At 38.5% G+C, this 22,402-nt stretch overlaps 1 protein-coding gene across 1 annotated transcript in view; it reads left to right on the top strand.

Annotated features, from left to right (window-relative positions):
* IMPG1 (interphotoreceptor matrix proteoglycan 1) overlaps positions 1-22,102 on the top strand; it is a gene marked incomplete at both ends in the record, with an annotated part of 51,846 nt that extends 29,744 nt beyond the window's left edge. The window contains 4 exons of the mRNA XM_084201756.1: positions 14,564-15,105; positions 15,882-16,101; positions 19,393-19,603; positions 22,063-22,102. Of these exons, the coding sequence (XP_084057882.1) occupies positions 14,564-15,105; positions 15,882-16,101; positions 19,393-19,603; positions 22,063-22,102 (1,013 nt within the window). The remainder of the gene's footprint in view (positions 1-14,563; positions 15,106-15,881; positions 16,102-19,392; positions 19,604-22,062) is intronic.
* Between the last annotated feature and the right edge of the window lie 300 nt (positions 22,103-22,402).

Raw genomic sequence — 22,402 nt, 5'->3', positions numbered from 1 at the left:
TTCTTGGATGAATATTCATATGTGCTTTGTCTCAGATTTTTCAGTGACTGTCTCAAAAGGAAAGCAGAGAGCAGGTAAGCACATCATGGGAGTCAGCAGGATTCTTTGATGTCTCCACATAGTCTCTAAGCAATAATAAAAAATCTGCAGAGGACAACAAACAAAAGGCAAATTCAGGGCAGAGTTCCAACAACGTGCATTAGCTCGCACAACGACGCTCGGCACTCTCCGTGTTTCTGGATGTCTGAGAACATCACGCTCAAAGCCTGTCAGTTTGCTCCCTGCTGCAGGAGAGTTCCCTGTTCCCATAGGAAGTTCTACTCTGTCCCACCTCAACCAGCTCCCTCCTTGCCCAGGCCTTGGCCTTTCACGTCCCTCCTGCACTCCAGAAGTCTCTTCAAGTGAGAAGAGGGAACCCTCGTCCTCCCTTCAGGATGTTCTTCCTTATCCAGCATGTCCAAAGCCAGCAGGAGGGGACCTTCATCCCTGCTGCCTGGCCACATCCTGTAAGGCAAACAGGCCAGGCAGAGCTGATTGGAAACACTCCCTGCATGGTGATAGCATCCTTCACAATCCTTCCCAATGGGCCTGCCTGGCAGGAGCGTGGGAGTGGGGAATGTGCAAACATGGCACAGCCTGCAGGATTGTCTGGATCAAGGAAATCACTACATCAGTGTTTTAGAGAGTGGAGGATGTAAAAGGTTCCACTTGGGAGCACACAACCATCATCTCCTGACAGCACATTTCATGGTCATGTTGTTGCATGGTAGTTCATGCACTGAATATAAACATCCCATTCTATAATCTTGCCTTTATAAACAGATTTTGGAAATGAAATAAAAACAAATACTTTATGATTAGCAGAGTGACTTAAAGTTTAGAAAAATCACTTCTTACAAGAATCAGCTGTCAAATGTTCCTGAAAATAGTGTTTGTGATGAAAAGTCTTACATGCAACTATTTTCAAATGCATGCTGAGAAGTCTTGTAGTGCTACTGATAAAAGCATAGCATACCTTCAAATAACATTCATTATAACTGTGGAAAAGTGCTACATTTGCAGGGAAAGGAAAGTCATGCATTTTTCATTCTATTCACTCATTATGTTAGGGACTTGATGTCATAAAAACTGCATAAAGTCACATATCTATTGCCCAATTTCTTGAATGTCTCTTGCCTATGAGCTCCAAATGACTGAAGGGAAGAATCTGAGGATCTTCAACTCACTTGCACTGACCTCTTAAAAAAAAATCACTTGCTGCACATTTAGGTTAGAACCTGTCAAGCTGCAAAACAGAGTAAAATCTAGAGCTGTAAAAAAAAGCCTTCCCCAAAACAAGGCATCCTATCTTGTTTCACCTTATTGAACAAAAGTTATGTCTGAAACAAGCAACAGAGTATGAGAATTCCATCATTATTTCTGCAGCTGAGTAGCAGAAGAAAAAAATAATTGTTCCCTGTCTAAAAAGTAGGGATGCTGTGTTAGCAGTGACTCAAAGCTGCAGCTATTATATTTTCTTAAAAGCTTATAGTACACAAAGTATACTGCATGCCTTACAGTCAGGAGAGCTGTTGAAAACCTATTTATTGAGTTTTTAAAATGCATTCTCTTTACTCTTTAAAACTTTCCTGTGTGTACAGTATTTCCTGTAGTCTTTTATTTCCTGATATATTGTGCATTTCATAGGAACTGATGGAATTCAATCTGGAAATTCAGGTTTTATTAAAGTCAGCAGTGTTAGTACTATTAATTTTAATATGGCAAGCAAAACCTACCTGGTACAGAATATTTCACACTTTGCTCCTGGCTGCATTTCATAGCTGCTTTTCTTAGTAACATTAAAGAAAAAAAAAAGTCTTTAAACTGTTTTTGGTGTGAAATGGCAGAAACAATTCAGACAGTACTGAGGTTGGGGAGAGGATTAGTGTCTAAACAGTTGTCTGAAATTCTACTGTATTAGTCTTCAGCCATTTCCTCACCCTCCTGTCCAGAGGATGGAGCACATTTTCTTCATCATATGTTTAGAAATCTAAATTCACTCTTCTTTACCATGAAAGGAAAAACTGGCTACCAAAAATGACATAGTCTGAGGTTCTTTTAGGTATTAGCTCTGTTTCAGAGATGGGCTTTATTGCACTGGCTGTTGCATGTGTGGACTGCAGGCTGAACACCACTACAGACCCCTGAATATTGAATGTCTTCATTCCTACACCAACTACTTTAACTGTGCCTGCCTGTAATAGAAAAGCAATAAAGCAAGTAATAAAAAAAATTTCTTTCACAGCTCCCAAAAAGATAATCAGCCTCAGCTTCACGCACATTAATACAGGCAAAGTTCTGCACACAACACCTAGAGAAAGGTGAGCAGAAGCAGGTGAGGGATGAAGTGTCCCTGAAGGTGTCCTTTGAAGCTGTGGAAGAAGGGGGTTTGTCAGGTGTGGGCAGCCTGACCAGGGGAGGGATGGGCCAGGAGCGGGCTGGGGCCCCTTTCAGACAGGGCTGGAGGGGCAGCTCTGCACAGAGTGTGACAGCAGGACAGTGGGCTTACAGCACCATGCTGGCCACACGGGGATGGCAGCTGCTCCACCCCTTGCACTGGTCCAAAACAGCAGGGAGATGCCAAGCTGTCCTTAAAGTAAGCCTAGCGTTCTGAGATTTCACTATGGAATTAGAAGAAAGCCTGTGACACAATTTTCCAGAGCTCTTATTGAAAAGTTGTGAAATGCCTGCATCAGGTGTCACACATGTCAACATCTGACACCTCAGAAAGGTTTTTTCTTTGCTGTAGCACCTTTAAAATATTGTCTATTTTCCATTTATAACCAGTGCAAAAAAAAGCTTTTTTTCCCCCCTACTGTCTAGGATGATACTTGATCAATTTTCTCTAGCATTCTTCTTTCCTCTTCGTATTTTCCTCCTTCTGCAGTTAAAAGTCATTAACATTTCTTCTGTACAGTTAAATTTCTTTGCAGTCCTCCTGTGACTGTCTAAAGCAGTATGACAATTCAAAAGGGAAGCAATTTATGTAATGTATTAGACAGACGTTATTTCAAAAACCAAGAAAATCTCAGCAGTGAAACAAACAATAATATTTGGCTTCCTAAACAGTAACAAATGTGATTTGAATTTGTTTTAATTGTACAGTCCAGGTAAATGTTTATCCCAAAATCCTGGCCATCATGGAGGAAGCATTATGTCTGGAGAAGTTATTGCAAAACAAAACAAAGCTAGCAGTAAAATCCTTCAGCTACTCAGATGTACTGCATCTCATTTTGAGGAGCCTGGGTCATCCTCAGGCTTTCAAGAAGGACTCTGAGAGACAAAGACTCTGCAGGGTTTATTGCAGGGTTTTTTCCTGTAAGAAACCACTGATAAGGAGTACATGATGGTCACATCTCTGTATGTGTAACTGATAAAAGCCTCATTAATTATTGCCATACTTAATCTCATGCTCACACAAACCTGCTGTGAGTTGTCCCCATTAATATTATCCTGCTACCCAGCAGTTAATTAGGTAGTACGCTCTTCACTTAGTCTTATTTCCAAGTAATGTCTAGGAAAAAATCTCAGGGTTTTGCATATTTGTGGATTTTTTCTGCCTCTGGTTCAGCCTCAGCTGCCTGAGCACTGTCTTTGCTTAGCACAATTTTCTATTTGGCATAACCAGCATTGTCACAGAAAAGAAAACCCCGTTGTTTCTTGCAAGAACCTCTTTGGAAGTTCCCAGGATTGGAATTCAGCCATTCGTTGTGCCAGGAATGCTCACCATTTTTTCCACATCGATGGATATAGAGGGTAAGAGCTCTTCTGTTCCCTTGAATATTTGTTATGTTTTCCTTCTGTTTTCTTGGATCATAAACTGACAGGATTTTCTTGACATTTTTCCCCGTCAGCTTCTCTCTGTGCCCTTCTACTTGTCTCTTGCTGCTTCAGATGTGCAAAGAGTGTTTTTTGTGAAGGTTTCCTGACGTTTGGAGAAGTGAACAGGTAGGTCTAGCAATGTCATTTTCTCAAGAACGTAATACAATATTCAGTAGTCTGAAAATTGTCTATAAATTGAAGATGAGGGTGAATAGAAGAGTTCCAGCCCATGTTAGGATATGTTGGGTTGAAAGAAATGTTTTGATCAGTTAGAACTGCCTACTCAGAGTATTCCTGATGAATCCTAAACATATTAAAATGAGTTATTAGCATCTGGTCAGAATTTAATGACAGCATTCTGCCCCACTGTCTCTGTGCGGGCAACAGCAGGAGAAATTGGAATAGAACAAAATCTACTTCCCATTTTCAAAACATACTTAGAAATGCTGAAATGAAATGACTAATCCAAGTGAAAAAGTTTGAGAGAAAGTGAACACTATCTATTTTTCCAATTTAACACATGACTTGTTTAAATTATTAAGCTATCCAACCACTTCTGTTTTACTTTAAGGCTAAGCTTGTCTTCCTTCAAATATTATTTCTAATTCATGACCCCCCAAATACACAACACAAATGAACCAAAACAAGTGATAACTTTCTTTAAACTCAATTGGTAATCCCAATGACTCATTGAAATGACTGTGTGAAGTACTGAAAACAATTTATATTCCTGCTAAGAAAATTTGCTTATCCAGATGCATATCTTCTTTTATAATGAAAAAAATGTATAATAATGTATAATAATGAAAAAATGTAGCACCCTGTTGTGCACCTATGAAAACAGCAGGAAGATAGATCTCCGTGCTCCACCACTTGTTCAGTCACACTTCATAGTCAAGCCTACAAGCCACCCATAATTCTTCCTCTTTGTTACAGTGCATGAAGGAGCTCTCCCTCCAGGAGGGATATATATGTGTTGGCTGCATGTGGTTTAATTCCACTTTGTTCCAGAAAATTAATTTTCTTTAGCACTAAAGGGCTAAAAACTTGCGGCAGTTTACAGGTTTTAGACATGACTGCAATAATTCTAATTGTCTAATAAAGGCGAATATAGAAGGCAGAAATAAGTTCAGAATTTGAAGGGCCAGTATCACAAATAATTTTAAATGTGTATTTTAAATTTATTATTGTCCTGAATAAAATTAATTCAAAACCCCTGGTCTTTGTAGCAATATAATCAGAAGATTCTTTTAAAACAAATAATAGAGACTTCTGTGCTGGGAGTGTAAGGTTAACATTTGTCATGTCATAAATGAATGAAACTAATGAACTTTACGTGTCATGTAGTCCATTTGGAACAAAGATTAGGCAAAGTGGCACTGCTGAGACTAACATGCCCTAAATAATGCATTTCCCTCACTTATTAAAAATCCTTGGTCTTGCTAGAAATGCTGGGTTTGAAAAAAAATTGTGTTATGACCAAATGGTACTAAAACTTTCTAAATTATTAATCTTCTCTCTTTGATGAATTCAATATTCTCCAGCATAGGAGAGTCCACTTGACCTCAGACTGGAAATTTTTTTAGTCTGTTCTTTGTTAGAGAAAAACTCATGCCACCTACATTGGACTGTTATGAACAAGTTGTAACTTGGGTGCTCTGAATAATCTCTGCTCCATCATCTGCTCCATATCTCAATGGAATTTTGTATCTCTGTCTAGAGACAGGGCCTGGCCCTCCAGCTTTGATCTTCTCAGCCACCTTGAGATGCCTTACATAGATAGCACTGATGCTAGTATCAATTTAAGCTGCTAGTGTTTTAAAAACACTATAGTGTTTAAAACTAACAAACAAAAATACATACAATCTTAAATGGGGCATATTTGCAGTAATGTTTGTATTAAATTTAATGTGGTTCGTGCTTATGAATACTTACAACTTAAACTCCTGTCAGGGGTGTCATAGACTTTTTTGTTTTAATTGCAAATGCAAGTAATTTCTGACTTTAGGTTGAAGATAACATGCAATTTTTCTCCCATAAGTCCTTAACATTTCTTTCTCAATTAAACTTTCTATAAAGTTCTGTGGAGGAAAAAAATGAAACTCAATTTCAAGCAATGACATCCAGGTGTAAATTAGAAGGACACAGAAATTTCACTTTCATTCTGTAGAACAGTATGATCATTACATGCATCAGTAAGAACACGATTAAACCAAGCCTGGATGCAAAATATTGCATTTCTTCTTCATTTTACTGTATTTACATGTTTGGCCTTCTCTTTCATTCTTCCCCAGTTGGTAGACTTTTTAAAACTAAATTATTCTAGTATACAATATTTGTAGAATAGTGGTGCCAATAACAGAGTTTTACAGTCAAAATTTTATAGAGGGGCAAACATTCCTTAATAACCATCTTTATTGTCATGCAGTTTGGAATAATGGGCTTTCAAGCAGAGTTGGAGCAGGGAATTGCTGGCACAGAAAAGCCTGCTGGGGTTGACTGAAAAAACAAAAAGTATTATTCATGAATGGCATCTTCATAGCTGAGGATTTCAGTTCCTAAAGTCCATTTTTCCATTACAATTGCCATAGTTTTAATTTATCTTTCTAGAGATTGATAGAAATTAAGTTGGGAAAATATTTTAACACATTTAAGTTCTTTCTCTTAAATGTATATGTAGCCTAGAGCAGTGGCTGAAGCCCTGTTTAAACTTGTCTTCAATAATTAAAATAAGCTCAAAGTTCCATTCTCATCCCTATTCTATACCACCTCTATCTACACCCAGATATCCCAGTACCTTCTTCACCATTTCAGAATCAGACACTGACACTTCAAAGTGAAACAATAAAAATCAAAATTATGCTGAATAAATCTTGAAGAAATTCACAATATGCCTACATGATACTGCAAAGCTTGAATAATAATAATAAAACAAAAAAGTAGTGTGACTTGAGGAGAATGCATGCCTGAAAGCATCAAGGCAGGTGATTTTAATGGTGATACGAGGCAGGGGAGAAGAGAATAGAGTGGGCATCAGCTGCAGTTACAAAAAATAATGGTTTCTTTTTTTTTTTTCCCTGCTGGTTAAAAGGAGGTTTCGCCCTGTCATTAACAATTCCTTTAAAAACTATGGCAAGAAGGTTATTGTTTGTAATACTTAGTAGTTCTTTCAGGGGGAGTGAATAGAGTATTTTATGGACAGCTCACTAGTTATTTTTTTCTTTTTTTAGTTTCCCAATGTACCTGTAAGTTCTATGAGCAGAGTAACAAGGTTTGATCTTTGTATCGTCACTGCTACTCAACAACAGTTGGAGAAGTTAAATGAAACTCATGTACCTTAATCCAGTCATTTCATGTGATAAGAATCCCAAATATTAATTTAACTGTTGTTTTTTGAAAAACTAGCTCATGGCATAAGACTTCTGGGGCCAATGGCTGTAAGGAAAATTGTGCTGCACTGTGGGTTTAGCATTCAGCACCCTGCCTGTCCCCTGACAAGAGTGCCCTGGCTGGTCTGGGATGTTCAGTCCACAATCCAAGCACGATGGGTGTGGTTAACAAGCCAAGTCTGCACTAAGGCATCTGGCCCAAAATCCTTTTCAATATCAGTAGGACTGAAATGTATTCCTACCATGAAACATAAAGCCAGAAGGTTCTTCCCTCTGCAATATCTCCTTCTATCCCTCACAGAGTTACATTATCCAATTCAAAACTTGGAGAAAAATCATGCTACATACATCCAAGGCACAGTTTAGAAGACCAAAACACTCCTCATTCTCGAACTTTCATTCCATGAACTGTTTCCTCATACAAGTGGCTACATAGTAAAAGGGTTGAAAAAGCTATGTTCACTGTTTTCATTTTTCTTGTCTAGTCTTAAAGTGCTCATCTGATGATGAAATTTTAATAGAATCACTGGTTTTAACTTTCTAATTTCATCTTTTTCTTTTCTGTTTTAGGTCCTTGGTCAACACATTACTTGAATTGTATCATGCAACTTCTATTTTGGTATTTTTTGGTTTTACCGTTTTGTAAACTAATAAACTTTGCTACCACAAAACTGTCTGATGGTCCCATCCTCTGCAAAAATTTGCTCTGAGTTTTTCCTGTTGCACAGTTGAGAAAAATAGAGAAAATGGGCAGAAATTTGGAGAGCGCTTTAAGTTCTGAAGGATAAGCATTGTAACTTGCCGGATTTTGTTTCCAAACAATCCAAAATAAAGTAAATCAGAAAAGTATTCCAGGTTTTCCATTTGGGGTGCTCTAAAACTGTTACAGTGTCATGCAGCAGTGTTTGCAACATTTAGATGAATGTCGCTTTTTTTTCCAGGTGTTTGTAAGACCCAGGCTGTTTTCACATAGATCTCATAGATATTTTAAATTCATGGAAGAAGTTTTTCAAATTTGATTGAGAACATTCAACAATAGGAACAAGAGATGTTAAATCCTCCTGAAGATACTGTTTTAAGCAAGTTTTTTCTTATTTGGTTTTGATTCTATTCCTTTGTAGAATGGCATTTCTCTTTGCGAATTCACTGCTGCTGGGGTTTGCTTCCAAGATTAGCAAGGCACCTTTCTTGTTTAATATATATTTTAATATTATATTACTGTGGTAGCAAACAGTGCAGAACTTCAATACGAAATATCTTACAACACAAAACAGCCATGGTATCCCTGGCATTTTTGACATGTTTTTATGTAAAGGTGCTTACAAATCCCCTTACTTCACAAGAGCATGTTATTCTTGGCTGTATAATTTTAAACAAGGACTTTACTCAGAAAACTGACTTTCAGAGTGCTTGAGCACTAGTATGTAATTTTATCTGGCAATCTCAGTAGCAGAAGAGGTAAAAGGGTGAAAGTGACTTGTCACATTATGGAAATAACCTACCACTGACCTGCTGTCCATACAAGGTATCTGATTATGCATCTCAACTTTCTGTATAATATTCTTATTTTTTACTCAGAATTTTGGATATGCTTTAGGCAGCAGCTATTTCTGTATAGTTTAAATTATGTCTGCGTTTTGGGAATTCTTAATCCTCTAAAACTGCTGAAACATGAGAATGCCAGACAGTCATTAAGGTTCAACATCAGGTTTCTCAGCATATGAATTCAACAGGTCTATAAAGTAAGATTGCTCAGTTAATTGTTATCTGTTGTATCTCCACCTACTGTACTTAAATTGACTTGAAGTCAATTTTTTTAAAATATTAATTGTATATATTTCATTGTTACAAAACTTTACAGAGTCTTTTTCAAAACACTTTTAATTGAAGTGACAGAAGTTCTTTATAAAACAGATAATTATTTCTATAAATATATTTATAAAACGGCAAGCTGAATTACTAATTTCAGCCATGCTATGGCCAATGCATGTGAAAATGATAATCAAAGAAAGAATGAATTTTTAATCCCACAAGAAACTGGTATTTCAGAGGGCTCGTACTGGTACAGAGACCAAATATGAAATTGTTAAAAGGAGATGTGACTCCCTTCTGCAACAGACTAACTTCCATAAAGTCTAGGGGAGCTTCCATTTCCCAAGGACAGAGGGAGCAATCAAAATACTGACCTTCAGGACTTGCATAAAGAGAATTCTTTAGCTGTACTGAAAATTCTGTGTGAGTTGAGTAAGACTGGCTGGCTTGCACCAGTGAAACGTTTATGGACAGTCAGACTTTAGTGAGTTGTATCATTCTGCTGCTCTCAGGCAGACTTGGCTACTGTGAGGGAAAAGTTGCAGAGCAATAAAAGCAGTGAGGTCTTGGCTTTTTTCTTAATGGCTTGCTCTTAATCTTTATGCAATGGAACAAGTGAAGAGTTCTTTGCTTTTTATTTCTTCAGTCATTGCAGAAGTAAATAATACTGTTGACCTCCCAAAAAGAATTCATGGTGAAGATCCCAATGAGATGAAGGCAATATCATAACACATCCTAAATCAGTCCATGGCCCTTCACAAATTACTCAGCTAAGCAGGAAAGTCAGTAAGACAGGGCTGTCTGGAACTGAACAGAAGTTTGGCCTTGATACCCCTGTGGATAGCTAAAGAATCATCCTTCCTTCACAACAAACATAGACAGGATTAATAAGCTTGGGTTGCTCAATGCCCTGAATTCTGTAGTGGTTTAAATTTTCAGGTCTTGATTTCAAAAATTTTATCTTACTCTATAAGTTTTCAGTGTCAGGTAGAAGTAAATAGTCCTGAGAATAATGAGAGAAGATTACCATTACTAAGCAGTATTTTATTAAGATAGAAAATACTCTTCTTGTGACATCATGTGAGAATGACATTTATCTTTGATGCTGAGAACATTGATAATGAAGCACAACTGCAAGGTACAGAAATTTTTAAAATAAGATGAAAGCTTCTATAAGTTACCCAGAACACCACAGTAATGGAGTGAGTAGCAGAGCTAGAGCTGCACTCCCAGGCTGTCCTATGAAAAGTTAGACTAGTCAAGAGCTCCAGTGGGGATGCTAAGGAAAAAGGTTAATAGAGAAAAGTGTTTTTAGGACTGGAGGATGGAGAAGAGATGGTGTTCATTCCCACACCAGAACTCAGGTTCTCTGGAGTTCAGGGGGGAAAGAATTCTATGGTTTTAATGCACGCTGAACCTCGCTTCTGGAGGGTCCAAACAGAGACAGAATGACAGCCTGAGATCATTGGGGCTCTTTTGGCTTGGCTTTGCAGTTAGAAAGATGAATGTAATCAGTAATCATGTGTTGGGAGACAATCATTGTGACACATTAGGTTAACGATCCTCTTCTCTTAATTCCCATAATCCTCATATTACTTGGGTCAAACATAAATTCAGCACTTTGTCTGTACACAGCAGTCCTGTGTCCAGGGATTTAGTGACATTTCAGGCACCAACAAAATATGTAAATTTGAATGCAGCTACCTTCTGTATCCATCTGGTATTGGCATTAGCAGGTGCTCACAAGGTGATTCTTACTCTGTATTATGAACCCATCTCTTAACTGCGCTCTTTTCCCTTCTTTGGTTATTTCTTTCAGCCAGCAAGTATGCAAATATATGCATAGACATTGTAGCACTGTAACTTTCATGTACAGAACATGTACAGAATACTCACCAGCGGACTTGGGAAATGTGTCAATGCTCATGAATGAAAGGAAATGCCAGGACCTCTTAAAATATAACATTCTGGGCCTGCTCATTAATGCAAACCCACTAGGAAAATGTCTCATGACAATTTGACCTTTCCTTAACAATTACTCCTTATTCATGGTCAGTTAGAAGGGTTTCCCTCATTTAAAAAAAAAAGAGGACCAACAAATTAGATACCTAAAATAAAGTTGTTGAAATGGAAGTTGATTTTTTTTCTGGTAAGTCAAATCTATGTATTTCATTCCCTCAGCAGGGAATAAATGCCTACATGGACAACTCCTTTTACAAAGATTTAATATAGCATGGGCACAGGAAATTGCCTCTTAATTTAGTGTTTTCACATCTTTGCCAAGGGGTGTTTAATTTTTGTTATAACACTCTTGGTACAATACTGGCCTGCCTTGCCTATGCAGTACAAAAAAAAAAAGTCTAGGGAGTTCAGTGAACAACTTTGTGGGAGGATAAGAGGTGGCTGAAATTGGAGTTGCAGTTTTTATTGCAGACATCAGCTTTTAATTCCATTGTATTGTTTAACCTTCAATGTGGTTACTCTGGGAGTATATTTGATTTCATTGACTTTTTTTGTGCCATCTGTGGATTCCCTACACCTGAATGATAGTTCTGTAGACTAAACTTTATGCTGAAATGAAATATGCTGAGACTGAGTGTCTAAATGTTCTGAGTTTGTACTTGTAGAGGTTTCATAACATAATTGTCTTCTGATGTGAAAATCTCATCTAGAAAGCAAATTGGTGAAGTTTTTAGAAATAATTCCTTTGTGATGAACAATGTAAGTGAATTTTGTGTTCTGTTGCAAAATTTTATACATATTTTTATATGCATATGGATTCACAGATTCATAGAATAAGTTTGATTGGGAGAGACCTTTCAAGGCCATCTAATTGAACCCCTTTACAATAAACAGGAGCATCTTCAGCTAGATTAGGTTGCTCAGAGTCCCATGCAATCTGACCTTCAACATTTCCAGGGATGCAGCATCCACCACCTCTCTGGGCAGCATGTTCCAGTGTTTCACCAATCTCATAATAAAAAAGGTGTTTTCTCTACATCTAGTCTGAAAATCAATATATATTGATGTTATATATAAACCCAACATTTTAAATGCAAAGAGTTGGGATTTTGATTTTCTTTTCACTGACTAGCAGGTCAAGGGAGGTAATTCAGTTCTTAATTCCCTCTTGCACAACCCACCTGGAGTACTCTGTTCAGCTCTGGCTCCCCCAGCACAAAAAAGGCCATGGAGTGCAGAGGAGGGCCATGAAGATGGTCAGAGGGCAGGAGCCCCTCTCCAATGGAGACAGGATGACAGAGCTGGGCTTGTTGAGCCTATAGAAGAGAAAGCTCTGGGGAGAGCCCTACTGTGCATTCCAGTACCTAAAGGAGGTGCTCAAGAAAGTTGGACAGGGAGCTTTTACAAAGCCATGTGGACACAGGACAAGGGAGAATGGCTCTAAACAGAAAGAATGTAGATTTAGGTTAGATATTAGGAAGAAATTCTTTACTGTGAGGGTGGTGAGGAACTGGAACAAGTTACCCAGGCAAGTTGTGAATGCTACATCCCTGGAAGCTCAAGAGCAGGTGGGATGTAGCCTTGAGCAAGCTGGTGTAGTGGAAGGTGTACCTCCCCATGGCAGGGGGGCTAGACTAGATAATCTTTAGGTTCCTTTCCAACCCAAACTATTCTTTGATTCTATGAAATGTCTCTGGGTCCTCTCTGTTCCATCCATAGCTCCTAACGTCTTAGGATTTAATTTTATTGAAGCCTTGTGTAGTCAGAGGAAAATCTCGGTAAAACCAGCTGCAAATCATTGTACCGCTGATTTCAACATGTCCCTTGTCTAGGCAAGTCTTGCAGCAGTAACAACACCTGTTAGAGCAAGAGCAGGTCAGGGATCCCTGGGTTTGGCACTGGTGCTGTGCCCAGCAGCCCTTGCTGTGAGCCCATTTATTGACAGGAACCAACACAAACTGTTGGGTCACTGCTGTCTTCTCTTTCAGCTGGAGACACAGCGATTGCTAAGAACTGGCAGCTTATGAAAACAGGTGATACATGCTCAGAGATCATCTTGGCATGCCCTCAAGGCCTTTTAAGTTACTTTGCTTGTAATAAGAGGATGCCAGAAGACCTTTATAGTCTATGTATAGACCATATGTGTATATCTATATATATATATATACACAGATATATGCCAGGCATGCAATATATATATGGCTGTGTATTTCTGCTTCAAATTTGCTGCAATTTCAAAGCCACTTCAGTACATCTTTCTCCTGTAGTTATCTTTCTGTATCTGCCTAAAAAATGCCATCACAATGGTGTGTGCTGGAGTGTGTGCTCTCATGCTGAGATGTCTGTGGAGCTGCAGGCTCATCCCATCAGTAGATCATCCTGCATTAATGCCTCAGGCACTAATGCTAGCAAAGCTGTTCTGAGTTCTCTTAACTGATAAATGACTCTCACTCCTTATCAGCATAACAAGTAATAGCAAGAGCTTTGTAAACAGAGAACATCACTAGGCTTTGCTTTTCTAATCTGTCCATATCCTTAATCATACAAGAAACATGAGGACATGGCAAGAGAAGAGCATCTGGAGCTTTTATTGAAATGAGGTGGCAGGACAATTGCCTCCTCATTCAGGCAAGGATATTCCCAAGGCAAAACTTTGCCCTCCTTTCATATTTTTATTGGCCACTGGGAGGAAATTAGCATGTAGGGAAAGAAAGAGTGGATCAGTGGGAGAAAAATATCTTTTCTTACTGCTGAAAAGTGTTTTTGCCTGGAGGAGGCTGCTAAAAGTTCCATGTGAAGAATGGTATAGCACTGGAAAGGGACAAAGGCACCAGTCTGGGCAGGTGGCTTGGTGGAGGATGCCATTTATTGTGAAATCATTGTGGCCAGGTAGCTGCAAGCCAAATTCAGACAGTCACATTCCTGACACTTTAGATTTGGATTTCAGCCACAGTTATCACATATCCTAGATCCATGCCACGCCCCGATGGGAATATCATAAAAATTCTGCTTCAGGTGCAGTAGATGGCTTCTTAAGGTTTGAATATTTTTTCATTGCTGCTGTTGGCTTTTGGATAAATTGACACAGTTTGCATCTAGAAGGGCTGTATTGTTTTTGTAATCACATTTTATGATTACTGGCAAATAATAGCTTTAACTTTTCACAGAGGGAAGCAGAATGACTCTGGCATACGAGTGTTCCAAGCAGAGAGCTCAAAGCTCCAATCTCCCCTTTCAGAAAATATAAACTGACAGTGTGATTATGTACCTTCAGAACAAGAATGTGCTTTAGAGGTTCAGAAAAGACCTGCCAAGCATAACTATTAAACATAGAACCAGCAAAAACCCATCACTCAAACATGTGTATAAGGTATCTTGTTCCAGTAGACCTTCTTGGTGATGGTGTTAACCTTTTCCTATTTAGATAAAGTTAAACTTATTGTTCAGTGGAAATACCATATACACTTTTTTCCATGCTTGATGCTTTTTATGCTTTCTTTTCAGCATAGCTAATTTGGTTTTATCGTGTTTTCCTACAGCAGTTAAGATCATGGAAGAACCAGAATCATCAGGTGATGACATTTTTGTTACAGCCAGCACCTATGAAGGGTTGCCTTTCTTTACTGCTCCAAGTGACATCTCTACCGTGCAGCCCGGAGCTGTCATTACCGATGTGCTGCCACCAATAGCCCCGCTGCCCGCAGCCACCAGCCCGTCCTACAGCCCCTCTGAGATCATCGAGCAGTCCCTTGAGTTGCCAGGCTCCTCGGCGGCCGGCCCCGGGCTGGGCGTGCAGGACATCGCTGCCGAGCTGGACCGCACCGGCGCCGAGGGCACGGCCGCGCTGGACGAGGGCGAGCAGGGCAGCGGCTACATCCCAGTGCTGAGCACGGAGCCTGCAGAGACCACCCCGGCCCCCGTGCTCAAGTATGTCACCACCAGCTCCATGACCACTGCGGCCAAAGGCAAAGAGCTGGTGGTTTTCTTCAGCCTGAGGGTAACCAACATGCACTTCTCTGACGACCTCTTCAACAGGAGCTCGACGGAGTACAAAGCGCTGGAGCAGCAGTTCATGCAGTTGGTGGGTGAAAATCAACTCGAGCGGCGTGTGTGGGAGCTGGGTGCGGTTTAAAGGGATACACTGAAGTGCACAGTATTTTAACATTGCTAAACCCAACTACAGTTCAGTCTGATAAGCTGTATTTGAAAGGATCCATAACCCTGGGATGCTCCTAGAGTCTGAAGACAGAGTTTATGAAGTCAGTGATGAAAGATTTTACGTGATCAAGAGAACCCAGATATATGACTAGCATGTAATTTATTTGGCTTTTTCTTAGATCCACGTCAACAGTATAGCAGTGCTGATTATATCTGAGACTTGTGTCTGCTTGCTGCATTTAAAAATAGGTTTCTAAAAATATATCATAGCATAGACTGTGATTAGATATGGATTTTCTCTGTTGGTACAATAGGGCACAGGTCAGCTCAGCTTTAACATGCCTATTATACTATGCCCTAACCTGCCTGGATTGAATGTTTGAATATAATTAAAGTTGGCTTTTGAGTGAGGTAATTTTATTCTCTTCCAGATGAATAAACTTCCCAGCTATGCATTTCATTGCAGGGGAAATTGCTGCCCATCCATCTCAATACATTATTGAGAAAAGAGCAGAAATCCAGAAGAAGATACTGCTAAACAGAAAAGTTAATTTGTTCATGGAGCTTAACTATTGTATTAAACTCGGGGAAATAAATCTGTGATGTGTGTACTTGATTATGAAAAATGACTAGAAGAGAAATTAATAGCAGGTAGACACTGACAGTAAGTTAAAATAAAGGCAAATTTCTGTTTTGCAGTTACTTCCATACCTTCAGTCCAACCTTACAGGTTTTAAGCACTTGGAAATTCTCAACTTCAGGAACGGAAGTGTGATTGTGAACAGCAAAATGAAATTTGCCAAGACAGTGCCATACAATATCACAGAAGCAGTACACTGTGTTTTGGAAGATTTCTGTGATGCTGCAGCCCAGCATCTCAATTTGGAGATTGACAGCTATTCCCTGGATATTGAGCCAGGTAAGATTGCATTACTAATGTATGTGCTAAATCAAAACTAACCAGACAATCTTTTTTCAGACTGTCACAGCTTCAGAAGTATGACTGTGTTGGAAACAAGCACATATATAGCAATATCCTCCCAGTGATGGGGGTAAAAAGATGAAAAAAGATGTTGCAAATTCTCTGCAGATGTATTTTCTTACTGTAATGAAAAGCTGGGTGGAGCTGTCGGGCTATGCATGTTCACCAGCTGCTTCTCAGAGACAGAGTGATGTCTAGAACAAGTACTGGGGGAAGACAGGTATAAGAAATGCTCATGTGCAGTTTGCAGGTTTGACATGCAGGTCTTGCATTGGAGTATGGAAACACAATTTCTGATGAGTATTGCAATGTTTTGAGCAAACCATGGTTTAGAGCATCGTTAGATCTTTTTTTAAAGGGATACAGCATTCAAATCAAAAGGAGACAATGTGTAGGAATAATTGGATTCTGCAGACACTCACGAATTGGGCATGACTTTATGTAGTACTCCATAGATTTGTAATTCTAGATACCCTCTGGATTTATATCTTTCAAATAAGTTTGTAGTCTTTGCTAAGCAGTAGGAAGTCAGTAACTACACATCTGGACACTATTCTTACGTCAAGAACTTAGTGTTTTCAAAAACTACACTATTTTATAAAATTGAAGCCTGAATCTATTTTCAGGTTCTGGTAATTATTTCAGGGTTTAATTTAATTTCATTGCCATGGAGAAGAACAATAGCAAAAGTATGCAGATCCCTCAAGGAGTTTTGGTTAAGCTGTCTTTTTATGTACAGATCTATGACAATTCTGGAAGAAAAATCCATTTACAATTCGGTTTCTAACCAGTTTTTATTTTATATATGACTTTATGGCCACTAAAAGCATAGGTAGCTAGTGGTAAAGAAAGCTAACAAAATCACGGTATTCTACCCATCAAATAAACCTGATATTTGATGAATAAAGTATCAAATTAATTAATTATAAAGAGTGAAATTTGGGCTGCCATATGTTCTCTGCTTTAATAATAAATTTTAATTAAATAAAAATTAAAATAAGAAAGATGCTAAAATACAAATTTAGAAAAAATTTTAAATCTTTCATCTTCATCTGATATGCTTTATTGATATGGTATTTCAACATTAATTCAAGAAAACAGAGAATTCATTACAGAGAGTTTGTGGAAAGAGCTGTTTTTTCAAGGCTTATAAGCTTATTAACTAATATATAGTAGCATATATAGTTTATAAAGTAGCCTATAGAGTCAAAATAGAAGAAGTTGTGTTTACAAAGCCAGTATATTCCAGTACAGGTGTGTCAAAGCCAGATGCGTTTTAATTTCAGAAAACAAACCAAAAAAATAAACCCAACCTGTGTATCAAGTTAAGGCAATATAAGCAAATTCCTCTTTATTGTGAAACTGAGAGCCATCTAGTGGTAATAATGTTCAACCAAAGTGAAACATGGATGGGAGCTGACAGTCCAAAATCAACATCAAGAGTCAGCAGCTGCAAAGGGCTGACTGCACTGGCCATAAATAATACCGTAAAGAAGGACTTTTCAAAATACCTGCACAAATATTTAATTAGTAATTAATAATTAATAACTAATAATTCATTTTTATAATTGATTTTTTAAAATAATTAATAATTAATTTCTGTGGAAACAGAAAATATAACAAAGTATGCATGTATGTGCATAAGGAAGATGAAAGGAAGATGAAATACTATCACAAGAACTCTGCCCAGCCAAATGCTCGAGCCAAGCTGTACTTGTTGGAGTTTATGTGTGCTCACATTCCCAGTCCAGGAGCAAAGCACATATCAAGCCAACATGCACACTGCATATAGCAAAGGGAAATGGTGCACACTGAAACACACTAGTCAAAAATTAAAACCAGGAATTAGCCATAAAATTATTGAGGGATTATAAGTGAACAGCTCTGATGGATTCATTTCTACCACTGAAGCATATCCCAGCGTGTGTCTGAGATTTCCAGCACTCCTATAACAAATGCAATTCTCATTTTTCATTTCAATTAGTATTAGTGAGTGGTGTATAGAGCATGAATGGCTGCAGAAGCAAACTCTCATCCCAGTTACAAGCTGCAATATCCAGTAGAAACCTTCCCTTTAAACTACATAATTATAAAGGGCCACAGAGCCCAGCTCATACCATTTCCTTCTCTGCTCTCTTTTCCTAGTTTTGTCCACTTTTTTTGTTTTGTTTTCCTTTCTGGATTCATACATCTTACTGGGGCTGTTTGATGGCAAGAACAGGATTTGTACCCTCTGATCTGCTCTCACCTTTTGGCTTCTAAGGTTTTTACCCCATGATACCCAGGTAACAGACTCCATGAGACAGGACAGGTGGATGCAGCCCTCCTCCTCATCACCCCATCAGTACAAGCTGGGTTGGCAGAGGATGGGAAAGGAGAAGCAGACTTGTGTAACAGCTGCCTCTGATTTGGGCCTTCCCACAAGCATCAGCATCAGGGTCCTTTTCCTTTAATCTCACAGAGGCATCCCTTACTAATATTAAAAAACAAACAAACAAACAAAAACACAAAACAAAACAGAAAACACAAAAAAAAAAAAACAAACCAGAAAACCAAGCAGGCTTCCCAATGTCAATTTACCACAACACAAACAAAACTTATGCACATACCAAAAAAAAAAAAAAAAACAAACAAAAATCCCAACCAACAAACAAACAAAAAACCCAAAACCCAAAACAACAACAACAGCAACAACAGCACAAACAAAAAAATCCCAAACAAATAAAACCACACACACACACAAAACCCCAACACTACAAAGCCTGTAAGCGTATTCTTTGGAATATGGCTGTATCTGTACATTGCAGATCTTGGTATTGTGCAATATTCAATAATCTAATTCCATTCCTCTGTCATGTCCTAAATTTTGTGTTTAAGAACACATAATTAGAGTTGAAATTATTTCTCTCACATAAGGCTGTAGCCCAGGATCCATGAGTATGTATGTATATGAGTACACACAGCAAAAACAGGGTGAAAATCCTTGTCAGTGAGATGAAAACAAACTCACTGCTTAACAGAGATGGGGTAAATCAGTGCAGAAGTCAACATGAACTGGCTGTGTCCTGTACAGGAAGAGGCTGTATGTCTTTCCATGCTGGACAGCATCCTCCTGTCGGCCCACCCAAGTGGCAGGCCAGTAAACACAAGCTGTTTTCTCTGGCTACCACAAGCCCTGCAGGTCCTTTGGAGAAATGCTTCAGTTAATGATTTACCCATCCTTTACAGCTGATCAGGCAGACCCCTGCAAATTCATGGCTTGTGACAAGTTTTCCGAGTGCGTGCTGAACGAGTGGACCCGAGAGGCCGACTGCCTTTGCAAGCCGGGCTACGCCAGCCGGGACGGGCTGCCCTGCCGCAGCCTGTGCGAGCTGCAGCCCCACCTCTGCATCAACGGCGGCAAGTGTGAGCTGGTGCCAGGAAGGGGAGCTGTCTGCAGGTAAAGATTGATGCATTCTGTTAACAGCCCCATAAACCATGCTAATACGCCCAAAGCTCGGCGTTCGGATGCTGTAAGTCAGGCTGCAAATACCCTGTTGAAGTATAAATAGTCTCACGGTGGATAAATCCATTTCTGCCTGTTAGTGTACACAGAACATTGTGATCGAGTTATTTTTAAAGATGCTTCAGAAATTTATTAGAAGCTCAACATCATTGGCGGTGATGACACGCACAAAGGCATGCATTCATTTCAGATTTCCAGACGCATTTTGGAAAAATGAAATAACACATTCACAGTTTTGCTACTGATTACACTGTAGCATTTTAAGAAGTTACATTTTTATAAGATATATTAAAAAGGAAATCTTTATTCATACAGACTGTGATTCCAGTCTACCCAATAAAGCTCATGAAGGCTGAAGCTGCTTTCAGGGATTTCTGGGAAAGACTTGAAGATTAGCAGCTCTTCCTTACTGCAAATATATTTCTTAAGGATTTTTAAATGGAATTACCTTAAGTCAATACTGAGAACTACACAGTACTTGAACATATTCACTCTCTTTTCCAAAGTATCAAGTTTCTTCTTGCTGTAAGACTCAACAATTCAGAACATTATTTGAAACTGTATATTAGGCTGGCAAGCAGTAGCTGACCAGCCATGTATAAGCAAGAACCAAGTTACAATTCTCGCATTTATTTATTTTCTCTCAATACTTTGACTAGATAAACAACACATCTTTTACCTTACTTAGGATTTACATAAAAAATTAAGACTGGACTGGACAAATTATTCAAATAATTCACTGTAACAACGCAACTACCAAAATTAATTTTATTCAATGGGCATCACAGGAATTGTATTGAATTCACCACAGTTACTGCCTGACTTTCAGAGTCACAGTACAGCAGCTGCAGCATTTAGTACTGGAAATCAGCCTGTGACCTAGAAAGGTCCTCTTCAAAACTTTGCTGAGGTAGCAAGGGGTCTGGCCTACTCCTCCAAGACTGATGCACTAAGGAAAATAGCCCTTTCCCCATCCAGAAAACCCTGAATGTACAGGTATAACCAAACCATCATGAGGAATTATAAAAGTACTAAAAAGTAATAAATGAAATTTTTTGTGAATTAGAGCAATTCTCAGCAGTCAGACTGACAACTTGTGCAAACTTGTACTGTCAGAGAGAAAATTATGGCCTGAAATTAGCCCTTGTGCTCCATGTAAATTCACTTTCCCCTTGTCTTAAAAGGGGAAAGTAAATTTGCTATTTGTAGTAGAACTTTTATTTCAGACCTTACTCCCCAGAGTGAAATCACCAGGAAACAATATAAGCTTCAAAGTTGTGTTCAGACATTGCCTAAAAACATACCTGAATTTCTAAAGTTCTAAACTACAAATGTTACCTTTGGGGTTAGAAATTTGTCAGAGATATTTAAAATGCATTATTTCCTTAAAATTTGTGGGTTGGCAAGGAATATGTCAGTGTCTTTTTATTTAAAACTCACTCTCAAATGTAAAAATATTATCTTTCCCTATCATCAATCACATTATTTTCATGCAGACACATAATTATTTGTAGTGGAAATAATGAGTTCATATTACATTGCAGATTTTCTTTTCTTTTTGTTTAAGATACTCATTATTTTTTGCCTTGAAGTTCTGTACATTTTTTCTCTTCCTTTCCTTATTTTAGATGCCCTGTACGTAGACACCAGCTTTACCAAGGACAGCGCTGTGCAAAATTTGCTCCAGAACCCACACAACCCTTCATTTTTAAACCTCTGATTCTTGGCTTAGGAAGCCTTGGTTTTCTTTTCATCATTTTAATTATTAAGATAAGAAGAAAATGCAAAAGAAACTCTAATTTGCAGTAAGCTGCTCGCAATCTTTTCCTTCACATTTCAAAATATTCCTTTTGTTTCTTTTGCAATTTAAAATCTTATCTAAACCAAAATGTTCTGCATTGTAGAGGTCCTACTCTCAGCAGCTGCAATCCAGAAAATGCTGTAAGGATTAATCCTGCTTTTGAACACGATGAATCCCTATCTAGCTTTTGTCACACGGCTTGCAGTGTAAGTGCTTGTCTCAGTTCCTCAGAGATCCTTGATCACGAAGCATTACATGAACTTGAAAACACAATTCAGCCCGGAGGTAAACTGCATGGAAATCCCTTTCTCATCCCCCAACAAACAGCCCTGCCTGAAATAACTGGTCCACCTTCATATATTAACTCCACAACTAAATCAAACTTGAAGCTACTCTCTTGCTTGGCGATTTCAGAACTGAAAATACTAATGCATTCATTGCTTTCCACACTTTCTGCAGTGTAGTTTTCATAACAGGACCATAGAACTGCTTTTCTTACAGCTCTCTTGCATGGCTCTGGCAGTCTATCCTAGCTGAGTGCTTTTAGACATTTAGAGAAATAATTAGTGGTCTGGTTTTTTTACTCTTGTAGGTCACCAGATGAGTTTACAAAACCAAGACTGACAAGTTAGTCTCTGGAATTCTTCGTTTCCAGCATCAGCCAGACAAAACCAAGGTTTGTGACTATTTTCAAGAACCTTAAAAATCTGTTGTGTCCCATTGTTAATGTCAAAAGGAAGCCTCTTTGTAGTAATTGCATATAAAGAAAAGCTCAGATTTTTTGATGCTTGACATGACAACTACATTTTCTTCTTAAATGCTTTTATGCAACAAAGTTCTATTTTGTATAACCATGTGGTAATGTGGAAGTCACTGGATCATGTGAAGGAAGAAGAAATACCTGAAATGACAAATTAACACAATATGCAACC

Source organism: Fringilla coelebs, assembly GCF_963513975.1.
Source record: "Fringilla coelebs genome assembly, chromosome: 3".
In the NCBI taxonomy this organism is placed as follows: Eukaryota; Metazoa; Chordata; class Aves; order Passeriformes; family Fringillidae; genus Fringilla; species Fringilla coelebs.
The sequence above is the reverse complement of the archived record's forward strand: the minus strand, read 5'-3'. Positions and strand labels throughout refer to the sequence as shown.